General features: G+C 43.6%; 2 protein-coding genes across 11 annotated transcripts in view; one reads left to right on the plus strand and one right to left on the minus strand.

Moving 5' to 3' along the window:
- Positions 1 to 15,638, plus strand: part of LOC126528334 (cell adhesion molecule Dscam1-like) — a 124,250-nt gene extending 108,612 nt beyond the window's left edge. For 5 of the 6 annotated variants that reach the window (XM_072284238.1, XM_072284239.1, XM_055069271.1 and 2 more), the window contains 3 exons: positions 4,903 to 5,052; positions 10,311 to 10,435; positions 14,482 to 15,638. In XM_072284238.1, the coding sequence (XP_072140339.1) occupies positions 4,903 to 5,052; positions 10,311 to 10,435; positions 14,482 to 14,538 (332 nt within the window). In that variant the 3' untranslated portion in view covers positions 14,539 to 15,638. Of the gene's footprint in view, positions 1 to 4,902; positions 5,053 to 10,310; positions 10,441 to 14,481 lie in introns of all 6 variants that reach the window. The other variant, XM_055069269.2, reaches the window with a different exon arrangement.
- The window catches only part of LOC140213109 (uncharacterized), a 292,692-nt gene extending 272,606 nt beyond the window's left edge, over positions 1 to 20,086 (minus strand). For all 5 annotated transcript variants that reach the window (XR_011890047.1, XM_072284240.1, XM_072284241.1 and 2 more), the window contains exon 1: positions 19,922 to 20,086. The gene's annotated coding sequence lies outside the window, so the exon portion shown is untranslated. The remainder of the gene's footprint in view (positions 1 to 19,921) is intronic.
- Between the last annotated feature and the right edge of the window lie 1,441 nt (positions 20,087 to 21,527).

Below are 21,527 nucleotides of genomic sequence, written 5' to 3' on the forward strand. Positions count from 1 at the left end.
ACAAGAATCCGTCATCTCCAAGCCAGAAGATCACTTATTATGCATGCCGAGCCAGGAGCCCCCATGATAGGGGGCTAAGGTGTCTAACTGGCCTTGTTCATGTACCACTAATCCATAATGTGCTATATAATCTGCACCGTAGGTGCAGATTTTACAGGTGGAAGGGGGTGCAGGTGGAAGGTGGAAGGGGGTGGAGGTGGAACGTGGAAGGGGGTGCAGGATAACTTTCTGGCGATTTTGCTGGTCTTTTTTTTTTATTATTATTATTAAATGTATTAAGGTGAGTTTCCAGGTCTTACATATGGGCTTTGCAAGATGTCACAAGAAGATGCACAGCTTCACATTATTTTAAAGGGCCCCTCACCAGGCCCAATAGCAAATTTTGGTTATACGCTGAAAGTTGTTACGTGTCCTCTAGGGGGTGTTCTGACAAAAACATTTTTTAATCAGCGCATTAATAGCTGAGGTAGAAATATTTCAGTGCCGCGAACCCGTGATTTCAGGAGGCGAGCTCCACTGCATAGCGAGACACTCTCTCCATTCGCCCCGTCAAGCCTCCGCAAGAGAAATTCCTTCCCTGCATTCTTCTACACTGGACCTCGAGGATCGCATGACACATACATCATGGGCCCCGCCTTCACTTTTTTTTTGCTCTTCACTTCTTTTTTGCAGCGCTGCGCACAAGCTGTTGTGATTCTCTGGTTTCGCGCAGCACACAATTTTGCACGCTGTGCACAAGGACTCATGACTAGTGGTATAATTCAGTAAGCGGATTGCAGAGCATGATCACACACTGGAACACGGTAGAAAATGGCATAGTTTCGGTACCTGCGCACGTGACTGCATGACCGTGCGAACAAGTTGACGAAGCGGAAGTACATCTCTCTTGCTTCGGTGCGAAAACAAAACACACGCAGACATTCCATTTGTGTGTTTCATCATGTCTCTAAACTTCAATTCGTCAAATTCAAGCAATAGATCACACAAATGACAGATGGTGCCTTGAATAATTCTCGAAGTCACGTGTCACTACAAGCGACGTCACACTGCGGACCTGAGTACGTAGGCGCAGAGACGCGAGTACGTAACCGTTCAGCTTGGACCGCAGCGGCAGCGTGGAGAAGGGAAAATGGCGTTGTATTGAAATTTCAGACCTTTCCGCGGCGCATAGCAATGTAATTCTTTGCAAACACGATCATTGGTGCGCATTGTATGCTCTACGCTTGTCAGCTCAAAATGTCCAGACCTGGTGAGAGGCCCTTTAAAGCGAAGCTTTCTTTGGCTCTTCTCCCTAATTTCCGGGCGCTGCTGTAATGGTCTTGCCTCACATGCCGCTGGGTTTCTTGTAATACCATCAGATGGTGCTCGACTCCGCGTATCCCAGTCGGCACCACCACTCCAGCATTTCAAGGGACACTAAAGTTTACTATTAAGTCAACGTGGACTGTTGAAATACTATCACAGAAACCTCGAAACGCTTGTTTCGTGCCAAGGAGAGACTTATTTTAAGAGAAAATGCGTTCTGAAGCGTCTGCGTACCTCTAGCGTAGTTCAAATCACCCGCCCTCCGATCGAGGAGTACTGACATCATGGTCTCGTAGTGACGTTGCGCCATCGGTGAGTAGAACGGCGTCCGCAGACGGCGCTACGGCTTTTCTGCGCAAAAACGCAAACGCGCGGCCAGAAACAGAGCCAAGACAGAGCCGACAGCAGAACGAAAGCGGGAGTATGGTGGCTAGCGGAAGGAGAAACTAATTACGTCCCACATTACGTCCCACGGCACACGGAGAGTCCGTTTTCGTTAAACTATAGGCTGCGGCGAGCTCGCAGCGTGGTCGGCGTGGTCTGTGAGAAGCGACGAGCCTTTTCGCACTCGCAACAGGGCATAAAAAAGTGCGAATCGACGCAAAACTCGGCCTAGAAAAGTGCTTCGCCACAACCAGGGCTCAATACGACCCAAGCTGGCACGACCCAGATGTCGTTTCCCGCACAGCCACCAGGCGCCGCTACTATACCTCAAACTCCAGCGCAAGACGCCCATAAGCGGGTACTTCATTCTATGACGCAAACTTCGACACTCGTCGCAATGGACCCGGACACCGACAGATTGGCTCGCGATAATGGACTCAACTTCAGCGATTTGAGCACCGACGAGCGCGACCTGCTGATGAGGGCTCGCACTGCCGGCGTCGTTGCGTACTACGACGGCGGCCTCGACACCGGCTCTCCGGAGCGGGAAAGCAACGAGGGCTTCCCACGACATCACATGGACGTGGCATTCTCGCTGCTTGTTCCAAATGAAAGTTTCGCGAGCCAGCAGAACCCTCACAGCACGACGCGATAACCAAACTACTGAAACTCCAAAGCGTGCGCGGCGCAGAGTCGAGCGCGCAGAGTCGAGCGAAAACGAAACCTTTGGAACACCCATATTACTGAAGGGTAACGTCAAAATGTTATTTTTTCTTAGAATCGAATAGACGTAAACAAGTAGCATTTTTTTTCCGTGTTATAATCGAATGAAATGATATTTTTAATACGAGTAGTTGAGTATTAGTAACACAAACTATGAGGAGTGCTTTCGTCATCGGGCTAGTACCGGAATGTCGCTGGGGGGTCTCAAATCGTGTCATGCATTTACCTCAATTTCTCGGTTACTAAAGCTCTGTTCGCGATTATATTGATGCCTTAGACGTTCTAGAACATTGCTCTACCACTTTAACTTGAGTTTCTGGTAACCTTTAGTGTCCCTTTCACAGTTCGTGCGTATTGCATGTGCTGTGCTTGCTTTGGTATGCGGCAAAAATGCAGATGCTGGGCTGTGGAGGTGGCATGCTGCGCTGTCGTAGTGTAAACATTACAATAGTCCATAGCCTGAAGAGAGCGCTTTGAGCTGGTGTCTAAACAGCGTGCTGGTCACGTATGCAGAAGGAATACATAAGCACGCACCAGCAAAATGGCTCGAAAGTGTGCACTCAGCATAGAGGACACCCAGGCCCAAAAGAAGCGTCGCACGGAACAGGAGCGTCTTCGCTATTCAGCGAAACATGGCGCAGATCGCCAACGTATGTGTGCTATGTATACATACAATTATAGTAATTAATTGAATTACATACAGCCCCATGATTCAATTAAAGTTTAACACTTCTGCCACGCTGTGATGTGCCATTTGAGGCAATGAGAATGCTCTACCCTCTCAGAGATTATGAACAATGATGCACAACAATACCTCAAGGAAAGGCATCTCCCTGCATGTTCTGTGGACTACGCAGACAAACAGCAGTGGTGCACTCAACGTTTTACATCAACTCGCCACTCTCGTATTGGACTAAACGCTGAAGAAATTGCACATTCACCGCCAACATCACCACTAATTGTCGTCAATCAAAGCAAACAGCGTACAAAGCTTCGCTTATATCGATTCCCACAGTGTGTTGGATCCGCCAATTTTTTTATACCTATATTACACCACAGTATTGCACCAAGCCATGAGCAGCCACATAGTCTTTGGTTTCTGTGTTTTAGACTGTTACATATCCCAATTACGCTTTCAACAAACATATCCGAATTACGCTTTCAACACAGCAACACAGATGCGCAGGGTACAGGAATGCTCATGAGTGGGTTTTGTTGATTGCCTAACATGTTCTTTGTTAGTCAAACTATATGTGAATTTATGGTACTGTATTATTTAGTTTTTAATTGCATGTGATATTGTGGCACTATAATATTTGCTGCACTAATTGTGTAACAGGGCTCTTGCACATTGTTGCCAACATCACGTCCTTGGGGCATTATAGGTCTTTCAGCTCGTCTTTTGCTTCCCTTTTATTTTTTTATTTGCTTTTTCCTCCTGACCTTCTCCATTTTTATGGAAAATATCAACAAAAGAAAGAAAAAGAGGTGCCAGGAGCACAGACAAAAGCCAAAAAAGGAGTTTGCATGCTGGTTGACTTCAGCATTGCGAGCAAACCAAATCCTGAAGCAACAAACCATGTGTAGTTCATCGAACAGCAGGTGTGTCTGATTGTCTATAAGTGAATGCTGCTTTGCTGGCCATAGGTCTGTAGGCAAATGTGATCCAAGCTGTCTATCCAGCACTATCCAACCAGCACAGGCAGTTTTCTGCAACTTATCAACTGATGGCAAGTTCTGTTCTGTCTCCAAGAAATGATAGCTCTCAAACTTGCTCACAGGAAGCAACTTTTGCTCTGAACAATAGAATAGCTTCCAAATTTACAAACCTCATGCTCACTGATTGGTTGGTGGGGTCCTAAAGCAACACAGTAGCCATCACAGATGCCACAGTGAGAGGCTGTGAATTAATTTCGACCACCTGAGGTTAATGAACACTCGACCCATAGCACGTGAGCATTTTTACATTTTGCCCCAGTGTAGTGCAGCTGGGAATCGAGCCTGCATCCTCATATTGAGCGCCAAAACAGCGTAGCCACTCAGCCCCCCATGGAGTGTTGTTAACAGTGACACCAGCCCGTGTGTTCAATATATGTGCATAACTAACCGCTGCAATAATCAGAGAATCATGCACAAGCACTTCAGCTAGTCTGGCGTGGCTTATCACACATGTGCGCTTTCCCACCCAAACAGGTATTAGAATCTATAGCAGCTTAGAATCAATAAGTTTATGCACTCTGACATTGTACGAAGTCGTGCATTCTCATTTTAAGACTGAATGCTAAGGTTGGTAACAACTTTCCTATCCAACAAGCAACAAAAAAGAAGAAAAAACTGGTGCTGTCTTCCTTTCACAGTTAATAGACGTCATACACTGTGAATACGTCGAACCTGGTTTTACAACGGATGTTGCTTCATGTTGTTCCTTTACATTATGCAGCCCTTTACAGTTCTTTGCAAGCATTCAGAAATATGCCATTCCATTTGCAGATGGTGGCTCATTCCCCTCATTGGTGGATGAGGAGATGCCCTTCTACTACCGCACCTACTTTGTTGTGCCCGTAGTGGCCTCCTTTACTGTCATCATCACAGCCATCGTGATTGCCTGGGCCTGCCTCAAGAGGGCTACCATACTGCAGAGTGAGTACTAGTCATTCACCGCACAGCCAAATATCAGTACACACACAATTGAAGGTGTGAAGGTGTGCAAAGCTCCAAAGCACAACAACACATTCAGAAAGGATGAAATCGACACAATACTGCTGTCAATTGGGTGTTGCTTAAAGAAATGCTGACAAAGTCCTGGAGTCCTGGTTCCTGTGTCCCAGTGCCCATCAAGTGTGGTGTGAAAACTCATTTGACTCACAACTATGTATAGACCACTCTGTGTTTCAGTCTCGAAAAAATACTAACAGCATCGTAAGATCAGAGTCTGCACGGCAAACACAACTCGTGATCACATGATATCGGGATACACTGAGGCATGATGAATGCACTGTAGCTAAGCTGGTGTAGCATTGTTTCTGAAAGCCGAACACACTTTTGAGTTTCCTGAACAAGCTTGCCAGGTGCATTGATAAAACCAATTTATCATAGGTCCTTCACTCAGAGGTTCCAAATTTTTTTACAGGAAACACGGGCCACTGTTGAGGGTCATGAAAAATGTGCATAAACGGGCATGCTCAGCAACTGAAGTAACGATGCAGATTCCAACAAGAGGTTGGCTCTTTAGCTAGAATGGGTCATGATGGTCGAAAACCAGAAAAGGACATAAAGGAATGTTTATTGTGAAAGAAAAGCACAGAAGTATGCCTTAAGTGAGGTTCTCACCAGTCTTTGAGAAAAATGGTGAAGTGATATAGAAAATTCATGACAATGAGATTAAAAATAAGTTTGAATGCACCCTGTGAGCAATGTATGTCATGGTGTACTGACACTAAAGATGCTAAAACACTACTATAGTCGGGTACAACTTTAGAAAGAAGGGGAGGCCATGCCCAGATGACCGAAGCGTGACAACCAATTGCCTCCGCGACTAAAATAGTCTCACTCAAAAAACCACGCTTCTAAAACATGTAATTCTCGGTATAAATAAATACTTTTGTATTTTGATGACTGCTTTGATAGAGCTCTCGTGATTGGAATGCTACAGCACATGCCGAATCGCGAGAAAAAAATAACCCTGTGCCTTCTACAATGCTGCGTGTCGTCTGCTTATTAGCTTCATTACAAGGGACAAAAGAAGAAAGAGCAGCTCTACATGGCTTTTGCACTGGTTTACATGTACATGGCACATTTACTACTCGTTTTCCGAGCTTAAGATGAATCAGTTGCTATCTAACAAGAACTTAAAAAATGCATTTATTGAAACGATTACAAACCTGCAGCGAGAAGACGAACGAGGCAGGAATGATACAAAAATGCTTTATTCATCAATTTAAAGAAATATCGTTGGTTTGAAATAGCATAAGATTTATATTTTGGGGGCTTTAGGTTCTCACAAACTTATTTTCAAGAATGCGATAGATTTCTTTCGTTCTTTTTCATGGGTTTCTTTTTCTTTCTTTTTTGCAAGCCTGCAGCCTTGCCAGTTTGCGTAGCGTAGCATCAGCAATGCTTGCTGCAATTTTTCGTCACCGAATCACTGCTCAGAATAAACGCACGCAGCACAAATGGTGCATTGTAATCTCGCAATACTGTTTCCAGCATGATAGACCACCACAAACAATTTGGGAATTCACTCTGACGAGGGGCAGATGCACACGACTGACGTAACTTGGCCCAGTTAAAGTGCACATGGCCATCTTCTCCATCAGTGGAGTCACCGGACGTCCGGCTCATGACATCAGTTTAGAGTGCGCACCCATTGGTCGAGGCTCGTGGGCATCCGCCTTGGAGGAGCACACGGCCCTTTTTTCTAAAGTTGTACCCGACTATAGAATAAGTGATTAAACAATTTAACTTCTCATTGGAGTCTTGTGCTCAGAAGGCAAAACAGTGATTGCGATATGCCCAGTCAGTGGTCATCGAATTAAATCGTGTTGCTGAAGCTTGTCGACTCTTCATACATCTGCACACTGTATATTTCAGAGCAGTCACTGGTGCATATATCGGTTAAAGAATGTACTGTGGCTTTCATGACACATGCAATTTGATTAGGATGGGCTCAGCTAATCAGTAAGTACGTACATGCCTAATTTGAATTCTCATGTCATGGGTAAGCATTGCTTGAAGGCAAATCCAGTGCCCCTTCTCATACGTTTGACGAGCATACAGCAATCATGACCTAGAATAGTGTTATTTCTCTCGCTCCATGAAAGCTTTGTCAGCAAATGCTGCAGTTTCAACTTAGCCACCTACACAGTTTCACACGTTAGTTCTGTGGCATGTTTATCGCTGCATTTTCAAATGAGATGCTCAAGTGGGAAGCGATTGTCAGCATGGCTCTCTGCAAGGCTATATCCACCAGTAGTTAGCACCATCCTCCTGTGTCTCTACAGAGAGTGTTCAGAATGCTAGTGAACTTCTAAACAATTGTACAAATTGCTTGCACTTGCCCAGAAGTTGCAAAAGCTTGCCACATTTTGAATAGCTCTCCCCGAGTCTATGACTAAGCCTGGTGGTTCTTCTGAAAAAGTAAACTCTTAAATTCTAATGCTCATGCAGCACCAATCACAATTTCTAGTTGGTAATTTCAATGGCTTGAAACTGATGACTGTGGAAGCAAGCTTTATCTGGGAACTAAAATATGTCTTACAGGTCTAAGTCAAAGTCAGTGGGCACATTATCACGCTGGAATATTGAACACTTACCTCCTCAAGCTTGTTTTTTTTTTTTTCTCTGCTGCATCAAGAGATCTGAATTCTCCGTGTTAATATCCCCTTAATGACTTCATTTCATTATTCCATGACAAAACTTTCATAACTGATGAAAAGACACTGATGGTATTGCTAACAAGGCCTCACATCTAACAGAAATTTGACCTCTAAAGAAGACAGAAATTTACAGGAAGGAGAAGGGTTGAAGAAATGTTGCCAAAGCCTACATTCTGACCACAACCTTTGTCAGCGTAACAACTGCTTTCCTTAGCAGCGTTTCCCCCCCCCCCCCCCATGTACACCTTGCTCACTCTCCCCACCCTCAATAGTTAAGGAGGAAAATAAGCCAGTGTGTGCTGTGGGGTTGGTAATGTAGAAGTACAGAAAAAAACAGGGAAATTGATTTCAATGGTATCAAGAGACTGGAGGCACAGTCAGGAATGGCAGAGAATTAGGTGGTGTGTGTAAGTGGGGTCAACTGCCGCAAAATAGGATAATTGGAGGTAATTGAGGGAGTCTTTCGTCTCTTTCCTTTCCTGCAGTGGACATAAATATGATGATAATGATGATGTGAGAGATACTCATTTTCTTTGCCATTTTGGGGACAATGACATCCTGTCTCAGTTTCCGGTGCAAAATTCAAAAATAAAACCTTGACCTCGATCTTTAAAGGGACACTAACGGCAAATATGAAGTCCAGTTAAAGTGGTTAGTGCTCGAAAACTCTAAGGTGACAACATTATCGCAAACAGAGCTTTAATAATAGAGAAATTGAGGTAAATGCAGGACATGATTGGGGACTCCCGCGTGATATTCAAGTAGTTAGTTGCCCAATGATAAAAGCACTCCTCAGTTAAATTCTGTCACTAGTACTCAGTCATTCGTAGCAAAAAACATCCTTGTATTGTATTATAAGATGAAATAAAATGCTACTTGTCCAGTTCTATTTCACTTTTTAGAAAAAACAACTAATTGAAATTATCCTTGGCAACGATGCGGGTGATCGAAAGGTTTCATTTTCGCTTGACTCTGCGCCGCCCACGCTTTCGAGATTCACTTGTTTTGTTATCGTGTAAAGCTGCGCTGGTTTCACTGCCTCGTGAAACTCGCACAAACTGCAAGTAACAGAGAATTCAACTTCCATGTGATGTCACAGGATGCCCGAACGGTTACGCCACTTGACCAAAAAGCAGCTGCAGCGGCGAATCCACATGGATTCGGTTCGGCGTGCTGTCTAGCTCGGCAATGCCGTCTATCGGGCAGGGTTTTACTCACCGACCGCAGCAAAGGGTGGTGATGACGTACACAATGTGTGTCACCACTCCCCCGGTTGGGTGGCGGGAGATGTGAATTTCAAAATACGCATTCGGAACCTTCAGATGCAATTTTCTCTTAAACCAAGTCTTTTCTTGGCACTAAACAAGCATTGCGAGGTTTCTGTAATGGTATTTAAACAGTTCACGTCAACTTCGTATTTGCCTTTAGTGTCCCTTTAATAATCAACCTATAACCATGAAATTAGCAAAAACAAAGTTTTCACAGAATACTCCATCAGTCCAAACCAATTTTGTGCTTCTTTTTAGTGTCCCTTTAACTCTTTCAGTGTCGGGTTTTTTTCAAGGTGATGCACCTGCAACGTCATCGTTTCTTTTCTTTTTGGATATTGTAAAATGAGCATGTTTTATTGTTGGTTATGCAGATTGGGAAAGAATTACATGGATAACGACAAATTACATGGATAACGACAAATCCTCACATTCGTACCTGATGGCAGTGACATGGCACGTCAGAAACACGAAAAAGTGCCAGTACTTTAGTGACACTTATAAAAAGCAGCCGCTCACCAGGCCCCATTACAAATTTTGGTTGTACACTGCAAGCTGTAAAACGCCGTCTAAGGAGCATTTCACCACAAGAATTTTTCAAATTGGTTTGTTATTGGAAGAGACAGCAGAAATCAGCTGTCCTGTTACCAAGCCACCAGCAGGTGAGCATCACTGCCAATGGAGACACTCTCACCCTCTGCCTCTAGCAGCGTTTCCAAACGCTCTTCCTTCCTTGCCTTCTCCCATACCGGAGCAAAGGGACATACTGCGGCTCTCCAGCCCCACCCCCTTTTTTTCCCTTCTCTTCCTTTTATGTGGCATTGCACCTTCCACATTGGATGATTAGTCATGGTGAGTGACAAAACTCGCACTGCGAAGAGGCATTTGTGCAGGTCACAGTGACACTTTGGCTGGCAGCTGGATTCTTCAAGAGAGAAGGCGCATAGCATTTGGTTTTAAATTTCAGCCGTTTTCACAGCGTGCAGTACTGTGATACTTTGCCGATCAGCGTTTCATGCAATATGTTCCGCTTGTTTGTTTAAGATGGCCAAACCTGGTGAGGAGGCCAGGTGGTATACCATGAGCACTGTTGAGCCTTGAAGAAGAAAACACCTCATATATTTGCTCTATGTAGCTGTAACTTTGCTATGTTTTTTTTTCTTTAGGGCACCTATAAGACTTGCAATTTCTCAAAAATGAAGCAAATACTACTGGTGAAGTCATTCATTACAACGACAAATTCCCTTATTTTCAGGTACGCCCCTTGTTAGCCAGTATGCCCGCACCTCCTACATGAGGACAATGGACCAGAGGAACAGCCAGGGCTTGGAGGAGGCCTATGACGTGCCATGGAATGGACCAGCCACTAGAAACTCCATGGTACGGTAGGGTATCCCTTTCTTTCTTTCACCACATCATTGCCTCACTAGCTCACATCCAAGCATTTCACCGCCTCTGCCTGGGTCGCTTCTGGCGATGCATGACAAGCATGGCACTGCTTTGCACCGTGCAACTGGCAAGAGCAGTCGCAGCCCCCAGAAGGACTGCCAAGAGGTGGCAATGGCAAGAACTTCGTTTTTTGCCAGTCTTTCTTTCCTACTCATTTTGCTCAAAATATGTTTGCTGCCCTATGATTGCCCTCCTATTTGTGCACTTTGAAGCACACACCAGAAATTTTCATCTACAAATGCTTTCCTGCACACTTTACACCTCACCATTTCACGCTTGCTTTCGTAGGCTCCAGCAGATGGCGCAGCTTTAATTTGACCGCATCTCATCAGGTGTCATCAAGTCATAAGCTCCATGCTCTTGCATTTACGAACTGAATGGTACACTGCTCAAAGCTTAGGCTGTGAACAGTAATTGAGACCTTTTTGCAACTACACAATTCAAAGCCTACGGCATAGCTGGGCTTCATCCATCGTGCCTTTATATTTCGTTCATTATAAAACAAAACTGAAAATTGTAGTGGCTGCTGCCTTCAACTCAACTTAGCTACTGCCATGGTCCAGAATAAAGAAATGTGCAAAGCCTGCTTAATTATTGACCCAGCATCAACTAACGTGTTCGATGTAGATAGCTGCCAATTGCACAGCTCTAAGCTCTAGTAAAAAGACAAATTAATTTCATGATGACTTCTCAAATGGCTACAATGTTGCATTATTCTCTCTGAGCAAACGTACCTACTTGTATTTTTCTAGCAGCTACAGTGCATGAAGTAAAACATACCTACTATGTGCCTCGGTATACCATTAGCTGCACTTTGATGTTCTACACTTAAAAAAAAAACATTTTCGGCTTACCACTGCTTTATCTTGCTCAGTTTTCAGGCAGATCACATTTTATGGTCCTGATCACTTAGTATAACGCTTGGCATTGTTACGTTCATGGTTTGTCAAGAGAAAAAGAAAGCAAATTTGCTTTCGTCTCCCCTTCTAATATCCACACTGCACCAGCCACCGAGTAACAAGCACCAATCTCAAAGGCCATGTGTTGCCATACCACAGATGATGAAGGCAAACAAGCCACATCACAACCCCAATATTTGGGACACCACTAATGGCGAGAGGCTTAGGTGAGGGCAACCGTCCACTGTTTTCTTCATTCATGTCTTTGTCACATAAATCATGTAAATAACAGTGCCATGTGGTGTATGGTGCAGTGAAACTCTAAGCCTTCCAGCTATTTTAGCTTCGACCTTTTAGTTTTGCGCACACTCTGAAAACAGCCTATTTTGCAACAATAAATAAGTAAGTAAAATAAAGAAGGCAGACAAGCCATGGGAAAACTTGTTGTTTACAGTCAACATTTAAAATAGCAGAAGCAGTCATCACTGTTGCAGTTAATATGGAAATTTACGAGGGTTGAGAGTGGTGTTTATTGTGTGCTCTTTCCAGTTTTGCAGAACAAAACATCAAAATTGGCCTTTCAGAGTTCTGGCTTGATACAGAAAAATGCCAGTAGATCCAGCATAGTACATAAAAGAATGTCCCTCTCATGGGCATGCATCTTCTATGAAAATGGTGGCTCAACAATTTCTTCAACAGTAAACACCTGATGTATGCTTGATGTATGCCTATACACCAAGATAGTGCCACACTTCAGCGGTAAAACAGTAAAAAACAACTGGCAATGTGTGCCAAGTGTTACTGCCAGTCCTGCCTTCATTTTGGGCTCACAATCTGAGCGATATGACACAATCACTCGATGGTGTACTATAAGTCATGTTTCACTGCATGGCACAGCTACACCTTTCCGCAAAAGCAGCGTGGTACTCTACGAGGCGGCTATGGACTTCAGAGTGCTTTTTCTCATCCACAGTGAAGGCTTGCAGTCGACATCCATGCAATAGTAGTCACAGATGCGTCATTCTATCGACGCAGTGAAATGTAGAGGCACACGGCAGAGGGGTGGTACATGCATTGTGCGAAAGAGTAAACTCAGCTTCTAATTAATTATTGAGAGCAGTTCATTTGAATTTTGCAGTGCCAACTTCAGCTTTGTGAGCAGATTGTGCAAAAATATCATTGCCATGACAAACGCCATCACCTTCTCGAGTTTTGATGCAGTTGACCACGGCAAATTCACATGATCACGACTCAGGACCCCGAAAGTCAAAAGTCCTACGGATAAATCGGAGTCGTTAATTTTTTTTACTGGCGAGTGTTTCGGATTTTGTCAGATTCATCCAAAAATGGAGAACCCTAGTTGTGATGATCAACCAGAACCATAAAATGCAATCTTTCTGTGAAATTTGAGCTGAATCAAAGTACTGGTAAGTGCAAAATCTTTTTTTAAAATCCACGCTATAAGGATGCACATCGCCAATGGCTGAATTCAACCTATAGCTTAGGGCAGGCACAGCCATGAGGCTAGATTGCTTCTGCTGGCATCCTGTGTGCTTTCCTTGTAGGCTATCTGTGCTCGTGCTTCACCTTCGCATCTCCACCTGCTGTAGTTGCTGAAACCTCAATCATTAGTACTCCCTGCAAGCGATTTCATGCTTTGAACAGACATTAAATTTACATACTAAAGGGACACTGAAGAGAACTACTAAATCAATTTGGACTGACAAAGTATACTTACAAAGCTCTATATTTATTTAGCTTGACACAGGTCTATTATTAGATGAAAAAAATGAAGGCTAAGCTTTCTTTTTTTATCTTCCCACTAAAACCCCAGCACCGGTGCACAAGTGCGACGTTCATATTTCCACGTATCTTCTCACATTCAGGCCATTGTGACACAGTAGAAATCCTCTAAACGCGCCAAGGTAAGCCCCTAGCTGCTTCAGAATATGATTTAGCCCACCTGGTAGTCCAAAAAATTAACTATGGGCGTGAGCAGACACCATAAAAATACATGACACCAGGGCAAGCTCTTGCAGGAACTACAACGCAGCGTCGCCGCCCATCCTTTGTTCTTGCATCTGATCAGGCTTGCCAAACCTGATCTCGCAGCAAGGGTGCGCTTTTGCTGCTATTGCAGAAGGGCAGTTTACTAACACAGCTTGACTTATTTTTCCATTTTGGTTAGGTAGGTAGATTCCACTTATGCATTGCTGAATGGGCCAGTGTTGAGTGAATACTTGAAAGACCAAAGAGATGCAAAAACAAACAACACGTGGCAAGACATCGAAATTCCCACATCAGCTCATCGTAGATGGATTTTCACAGAATCTCCTCGGTGTTAGTAAAGTCCTTGCTAACAAGGACTATGCTTTATTCCAACATGCAAGGACTCAACCTTGCATCCTTGTCCTTCACAAAAATGACAATATACGTGAAAATACAATCAACATCGTCTTTTTCTTCCCCTCCACTAATCCTACTTTTCCCACAAATGACATGAAAATAGTTTTGAGTGAACGCTGCACCATTCTTATCAAATTATTTCACATTTCTCCTTAATGTCCCTTTGGTGTCACTCTCATGTCATGGCTGAGTCACATGTGACACCTGCTTCCAACCGAACTTTTTTAATGTACGTGTGCCCTACATTGCTTTCAGCACAGCAGTGTGACTTTGTACATGTAGAAGAGCACCACAGCCAATTTTTATAGAACCGCAGATAGTTCAAAACTGAATACCCATGGATGTGTTATCGCTGCTACAACAGGAAATGTAATGCACTACCGTAATTATTAGAAAAGCTTTCCTGTGCAAGGCATGTGAGTGACACGTTTGTGACATGACATGTTTCTGTGAATAGTGACACAGCACATGATGCTACAAGCATCACTCTCACTATGTAGAAGACTTGCGAACCAGAAATAAAAAAAGTTTAGCATGTATGCAGTAAATGCGTTTGTGACAAATATTTTGCAGAGTGGTGACTCCTGCTTTAACGGTGTGGGCCATACCCTACGAGTGGAAACTATTATGTAATTTTTAATTGCGTCCACCTCGTCATCTCGTCTATTGCAGAGAAAAGAAGGAACCTACACCCGCCTGAAGAACAGCCGGCAGCAGAACCTTGTGTGAGACATTAACTGTTCTTACTAGTCATATGCACCTACCACAGTTTCTGTTGTTACCGCAGTTACTATGATGAGCTCAACTGCTAGTGAACGCACTTTTTTTCTACCTAGTGCTTTATTACATGTAGTAAGAGGCAGGCTGCTAAATGTAAGGGCATTCCAAGACTGTCAGGCTCTCTTGCATCACTCTGCTTGGCTGTACCTTGATCTCCCACTGCCGTTAAAGCAGCAGAAAAAATCTCACTTGCATTTTCTCCACCTACGAGGCCAGCATTGTCATGCTAGTTTTTTTTTTACTGGTGCAAACCTTGTTCAAAAGTGCTGGAAGAGCTGCCTGACAGTCCAGCTACTAGAAGCTTGTGAACTGTCTTACAAATACTCATTGTTTTAGCACTTGCATCACTATAGTAACTCTACTTAACCTGTCTGTCAGTACTTGTAGATGATGTACTCAACAATGGCTTACAGTAATGTGTCCTCTCATTCACATGGCTGCAAATGAAAATTTGGAGGAGAATGTAATCATTGGCTGCATATCGCCATATCACGCATGCTAGCATTCAACAAATGTCGCACTTAAAAGCTCTATATCTCAAGGGATGTCTGTTCATATCTATATGTCATTTACATCTTCCATAAGGAATTTGCAATCCCAAGGCAAGACTTATTGGACCTTGTCCACTGATAAACTTTTCCTTTTCTGCTCCACTCCACAGCAACATTTAGTACAGGCATTATATGCTATAAATGTTGTTTCTCCCAACACAACACCTATGCTATGTGTTTGCAGTTCTAACCAACTGAACTAACAGAGGGTTGAATACACATTATGCAGAAAGTTGAAGGCAGCAGTGATACTATGTAAATAGCACTCTTTGGCAGCTTTCTCAAGAGACTTTTCAGAAGTATGGTTAGTACAACAATGATGAACTGAGCATTTCATACCTTGCACCCATGTACTATAATATATTGTGGTGTGACTGTGATGCATATGAGAACAATTTTACTCGTAAAAAAATGTTTTTATTTATGTTGAGTACGTAAGCCTTGTTTAAGTGTATGTTATTGTATGTGCTTTCCGAAATAAACATGGAAAAAATTTTATGCTGTCTACAGTCTTTGATTTTGTGGTACTATTACCCAGCTTCATTATTTTTGCAGAAGCAGAAGTAAAACATTTCCACAGGCTCTTCATTTGGTGTTTTGGTGACAACACACGATACTGTGACACATTATGCAGGAATGAAAGGCTGCCGTGATCTACGTGGTTCGTATACTCGAACACTGGCACGTTAATCTTGTGTATAACAGAAATGACATAACTTGAATGTATTATCAGTGTGCAGTTGTGCGATACCTACAATAATACTCGGCAATAACTTGGACCTAGTAGGGTTCTGTCTTAACTGCAGTAAAATTTCTTGAACTGATCTAATACCGATTCCTTACCACACAAATTTCAAGTGAGTCGGCACAATTAGCATTAAATTACAGCAATTCTTAACGATCAACTCGACTCTGAAAAACGTAATAAACAATGGCATTCCTGCTGTCAATTCTACAAACAATGTGGAGCTCTGAAAATGCAAGCTTTCGCAGCATTATTTTTAATGAAGTAGTCATTTAATGAAGCTTTGAAATGCATTAACGGACTTCATGCTGTGGTCACAATCGAGCGAGGCAGAAGAAATCTGAATCAACACAGCTTGTAGTGTACTGCCTATTCTTGCCTCTATCAATCATACATATATGCCTATGTCATTCCCCAGTATAGCTGAAAGCATGTTGCATTGACTTTCGCAGCAAGCTAAAGTGGGAATGCACAATGTGCAGCTGAAACCCTACAAGAAACGTCCAGAGAGAGCTATACACGGTTTGCGAAGGCCTAAAAGCATAGGGTCACATAGCGACATTCACAAGGGGGTCTTGTTGTGGTGCCAGCTAGACGACAAGGCCACTCCTAAAGGACCTTCGACAGCATCTCTGAACCGTTTCCAGCTCGTATTAAATCTACTAGCAAGGTGCAATGCTGATTAGCATCCTAAATGTAGCCATTAAAGTATCATATTCATTTATTTGTTGGCAACACACTGCAATCCAGTGACCAAGCAGGGGGCAAGAAGATATAAGCTTAAGAATAAATAGTATGATGGACACATTCAACACCACGTAAGGGTACAACATTCTGATAGGTGACTAGAGTCCTGCAATAACAAAAACACACCTTTCACGAGCTTATCAGTAAAAACTGCATAATGATCAGTACAATTATTAGAGTGTAAGCATGTGCCCATGTGGGAATTACTGGTCAGCACACACAACATGTATATCGAAATCGTGTCTGTAAGTTGCAACTAATTATGATACGTTACCAACTCGCTTATCTGTAGTATATCCATCCCATTTACATCTTCAGAAATGAAAGATGACAAACTTGCGCTCATTATTGTGCACTCTATAACTACACAAACATATCGTATGAAAATATTCTGAATTGCCACCTTTTCATAGCCACCTGTGAGGTTCACGCAAGACCTCACTCTAAGTGGCAAATCTGTACCCCCTTGTACATGCTTCTAGGGTCACTGCCCATTTCCCTTTGTGCACTGCCCATGCAGAAATGCACCTAACCAGAGGGAAACGAAGCCAAGCAACAGACGCTAGCCGAAACTCAAGATCAACAAGCCATCGGGCAAATGGGAAGCTCCTTTGAAACAAGAGCTATACTGCATGTGCAACACGCTGTACCGTCTTCTGCTAGTTATGTCCCACTTCATACTGTGGTCACTTGTTATTGACAGGTTTCCACCACTTCGACTGATCAGTTGTGAACTCCTTCCCCAGCATTTTAACATATTTCTGTGCACTGCCTTGCCACCTCTAGGCTGACTTCAGCAAAATAGGCTTCATTAATGCCACGACTATTCTTTGGGGTCGTGCACTTTTCGGTATGTTCAGTGTCTAACCTCTTTCACACCAACTTGGGCCACAAGGTATGTGCCGGAATGGGCAACTTGGGAACAGACAACTTGGGCAAACAGATAGCGCAACTGCACACACGCCACTGGATGTGCGAACATTGTTGGCCGATCATCGAGAATGTGCATGTGCGGAGAAAGAAGTCAACAGAATGGGACTCGAGCATACATTGAGCGATGGGTATTGAGCTCAAAGAGAAGCGAAGAGGATGCTGGTGACAGAACATTAAAAAAGTCAGCTACACAGAAGTGAAGAATTTTGCAGTGTCGCTACCTTGCTTCAATGCTATCATCTTATTAACGTCTACATTCATTGTTGAGACGGGTTCTAATTATTTTATCTATATTTTATGCATGTGCCACTACAGCCTGCCCTTCGTCGTCGGGTGAACAAACCATATCTTTTTCCACTTAGCTGTAATGCCCACAGCTTCAACGATACCTAAGATATAGTCCAAGAGGAAGCCCACACAACTGATGATTCCAATCAAACCCAACCTAGTGTAATTTAGAAAGACTATTGTCGTATATGGCAGCTGGCTGTAAAGCCCTTACAAAAATTGTCATGACTTCTTTCCTGGTTTCAACACAGCAGCGTCAGAAGCAGAAGAAAGGCCCAATTTATTGTCTCTTGGCTTGTTGGAGGGAGGACGGGCCAAAAGGTTTAATAGTAGTGCTTGCATGAAGTACGTAGGCAAATAGCGCATACATCATCTACTAAGTGCAAAAATTTGTACACAGCATAACCGCGATATCACATAGTCTCTTACGATCATATGAGATTTGATATCATATGTATTCATACAAGCTAATCGGTTCGGTGGTTTATAGGGCCTGTCAGATTTCTCTTGTAAGGGAAACAGCACCTCTGGAAAACAGCAGGAGGCATCAGGACAATTCCGCAGCGCAACTCGTCTCACACAAAAAACCTTTCAAGATGTGATTTGGATATACCACTCTGTTTACTGCAGGAAATGAGGTCCCTGAATCAATTTGTTGCACTTGTTGCTGCTTGCCAGTGAGAGTAAAGTACAAAAACATTAGCGCACTTCATGATGAAAAATTAGCAAGAAAGGGACAGGGAACGAAGAAAAGACAATGTGAGCACCCGCCTTTGTTACAAAGTCGTGTTTGCTTTCCGGCTCCGTCCCGTTAACGCTCCTTTTTATGTTATGACAGCTTTTAGCAGTGTGATCGCCGAGCTGACTATGCTCCTGTAGCGAAGTGCACTTTAAAGGCCCGGGCAAGCAAATTAATGGGAGCTCCTTTACAGAATTTTACTTTCCCGATGTAGCTTTAACACAGAGAATGCGGAATCGAGACACAAACCACACCTAAATTACCAAAACTAGTACAGCAAGAAGCTATAAACGCGTTTGAATATATGTATATATATATTTAAAGGACAGCTATGTGCCTAGTAGGGATGAACAGTTCCCAATGCCATTAGCAATGCAAATTGTTTAGCACATTCACAACAGCAGTGAACCGTGCTTCTTGCTTGCTTTAACCGTACTGCTTCATTTTTTTTCTCGTAAGGTCCCTCAATCAGGTCAACTGGGCTTTTTCCGTCTAACTTTTTTTTTTATATATTTCCTATGATCTCAGTATACTTGCGCAGAAATGGAGTACCTGTCACCAGTGACCACCACTCTAGGATGATAACGTCTCATTTTATGACTCTACCTCACGCTGTGCCAACAATCATGATAAACCAACAAGCCCAATTTTGCACACTTTTGGAACTCATTGTAATTCTAATAAACATAAAACAAGTCATTGAATGGCAGCATTCATTGATAAAACCACCAAAGCGAGGTCGTTTATTCTCGGTTGCTGCTGCATTTCTCAAGTGCAACAACAATTTCTCAAGGAGCAATAAAATTCACTCGGCGCACGCGACGCAATAAATCCACTGAAAAACAAAGCCACAGATGGCAGCTGAACGTACGCAAAATCGAGACACGACCGGCGCGCGTACTTCTTGCCGCTAACTATTTTCAATGACTCACTCGTGTGCTAGGTGATAAGAAAACATCACAAGACTGTCGTATAAACACTAGTGCGACCGCGCTGCGCGACCCAAATGCAACAGCCAACCGAGCGACGAAGTGTGAGAGGCCTTTGAAACTCCCGCCACTCCAACGAGCAAGCAGGAACAGTGGCAACGGAATCGCAAACTATCCGCATCGCGATTCCCTGCTAGCCACGACCTTAACGGCCACAGCAATACTGTAGGTTCGGCAAGTGGCTCAGCGCAGTTGCAATCGTTGAAATAAGCTCAAAAGAGTACGCGCAACGTACCATTTCGACTAGTCCACAATATCCGCGCGACCGTTGATAAACGGTTTCGTCTGCCCACTCGCGCGCACTCCACGACAGCGAAGCAAGAAACAGAGCGACGCTTACCTTTGCGTATATCCGTGGTGTACTTGCACAGAAGTAATCCACGCTAATACGGGTGCGGAGCACAACCGAGCTGTCAAAACACGCACCAAAACACACATAACGAACAGCTTCTCCGCCGTCACCCATCTCCGCATCCGAAAATCCAAACGCACTCGAAACACCAACGGCTATCGCGCACAGTGTTGCTGGACGAGCGTGTGCCTCTCGGCTAAGTGCGTAGCAGAAGACGGCTAAGCAGTGTGATCGCGTGTTTTGCACATTGCTCGTAGTACGCTTTGCCTTAGGACGGAACGATTCGGACTTCGTCATAACATTGTGACCTGGTCGAGTATAGTTCTGCTTCTAGTTTACCTAATTTATTGATTCAAGCGCTCACTGGTTCGATCGGTATCTTAGAACAAGAACAGGGAAGTTAACGTCCCGAAGCAACACTTCGGCTACCAGTTCGTAGTTGTAGCTATTGTCATTGATGCAGTCGGAGTTTGGAGGGAAAGGCAACTGAGAGTGGCCTGAAGTAGAAAAATATTGCTGATTAATTATCATATGAATTAACGGGTCGGGTTTGCTACTGCATGCAGAGTTACGCAACCTTTGCGCTCTCCCAGCACGCTGGAGACTGCACCTTTTAAAAAAAAATTAAGTTGTGGGGTTCTACGTGCCAAAACCACTTTCTGATTATGAGGCACGCCGTAGTGGAGGACTCCGGAAATTTCGACCACCTGGGGTTCTTTAACGTGCACCTAAATCAAAGCACACGGGTGTTTTCGCCCCCAACGAAATGCGGCCGCCATGGCCGGGATTCGATCCCGCGACCTCGTGCTCAGCAGCCCAACACCATAGCCACTGAGCAACCACGGTTTTTTTTTTTCTTTATTGCCTGTTTTATAACAAATACACGATTCACAGCTATTCTCCGCTGCGATTACAAAACAAAAAAGACAGTTCAATGTGCGGGTGTACCTTGTCGTTTAATTTTGGTTTAAAAAGGCTGAATGTTTGCAAGCTGTTCAAATGCTGTTAACCACTCAGGTGGTTCGCTGAGCGCTTTAAACGCTTCGCGAATGTACAATACATTTTCAGCAAAATATTCTTTGGCCGGTTTTGCGTCAACATCCTCATTACGCACCGCCATTCGTGTTTTCCACACGCTGTGCATGCAGAGTAACATCACCATATCACATGGCACGCCTTCTGTCTCTTCAAACGGTAAAAAACGGATTCCAAAAGGTGTTAAAGGAAATTCTTTTTTTAGTGTCCTTTGTAGAATGTCCCAAAGGAAGACTGAGTCCCTGCACTCCAGAAAAATATGCTCCATTGTCTCCGGTTTCTGACATATCTGGCAATTCACACTCCAGGGTACAAAGATCCCCTTCTCCTGCAGCCATGGCTTGACAGGAAGCGTGCCAGTGTGTAGCATGAAAAAAAAAGTTTTTGTTGTTGCTCTTACAGGCATTTTCTTAACTCTTTTTAAGACATTCTGCTCACGCCCCAGTGCATATACTGCACGGTATATTGGTACTGGACAGATGATATTAACTAAATCTCGGTATAATCGCTTTCTTGCGACTGTGTTCAGGTATTCCAAAGAAAAGTGTACTTTTAGAAA

The sequence above is a fragment of the Dermacentor andersoni genome, chromosome 9 (genome assembly GCF_023375885.2).
Source record: "Dermacentor andersoni chromosome 9, qqDerAnde1_hic_scaffold, whole genome shotgun sequence".
NCBI classification, from domain to species: Eukaryota; Metazoa; Arthropoda; class Arachnida; order Ixodida; family Ixodidae; genus Dermacentor; species Dermacentor andersoni.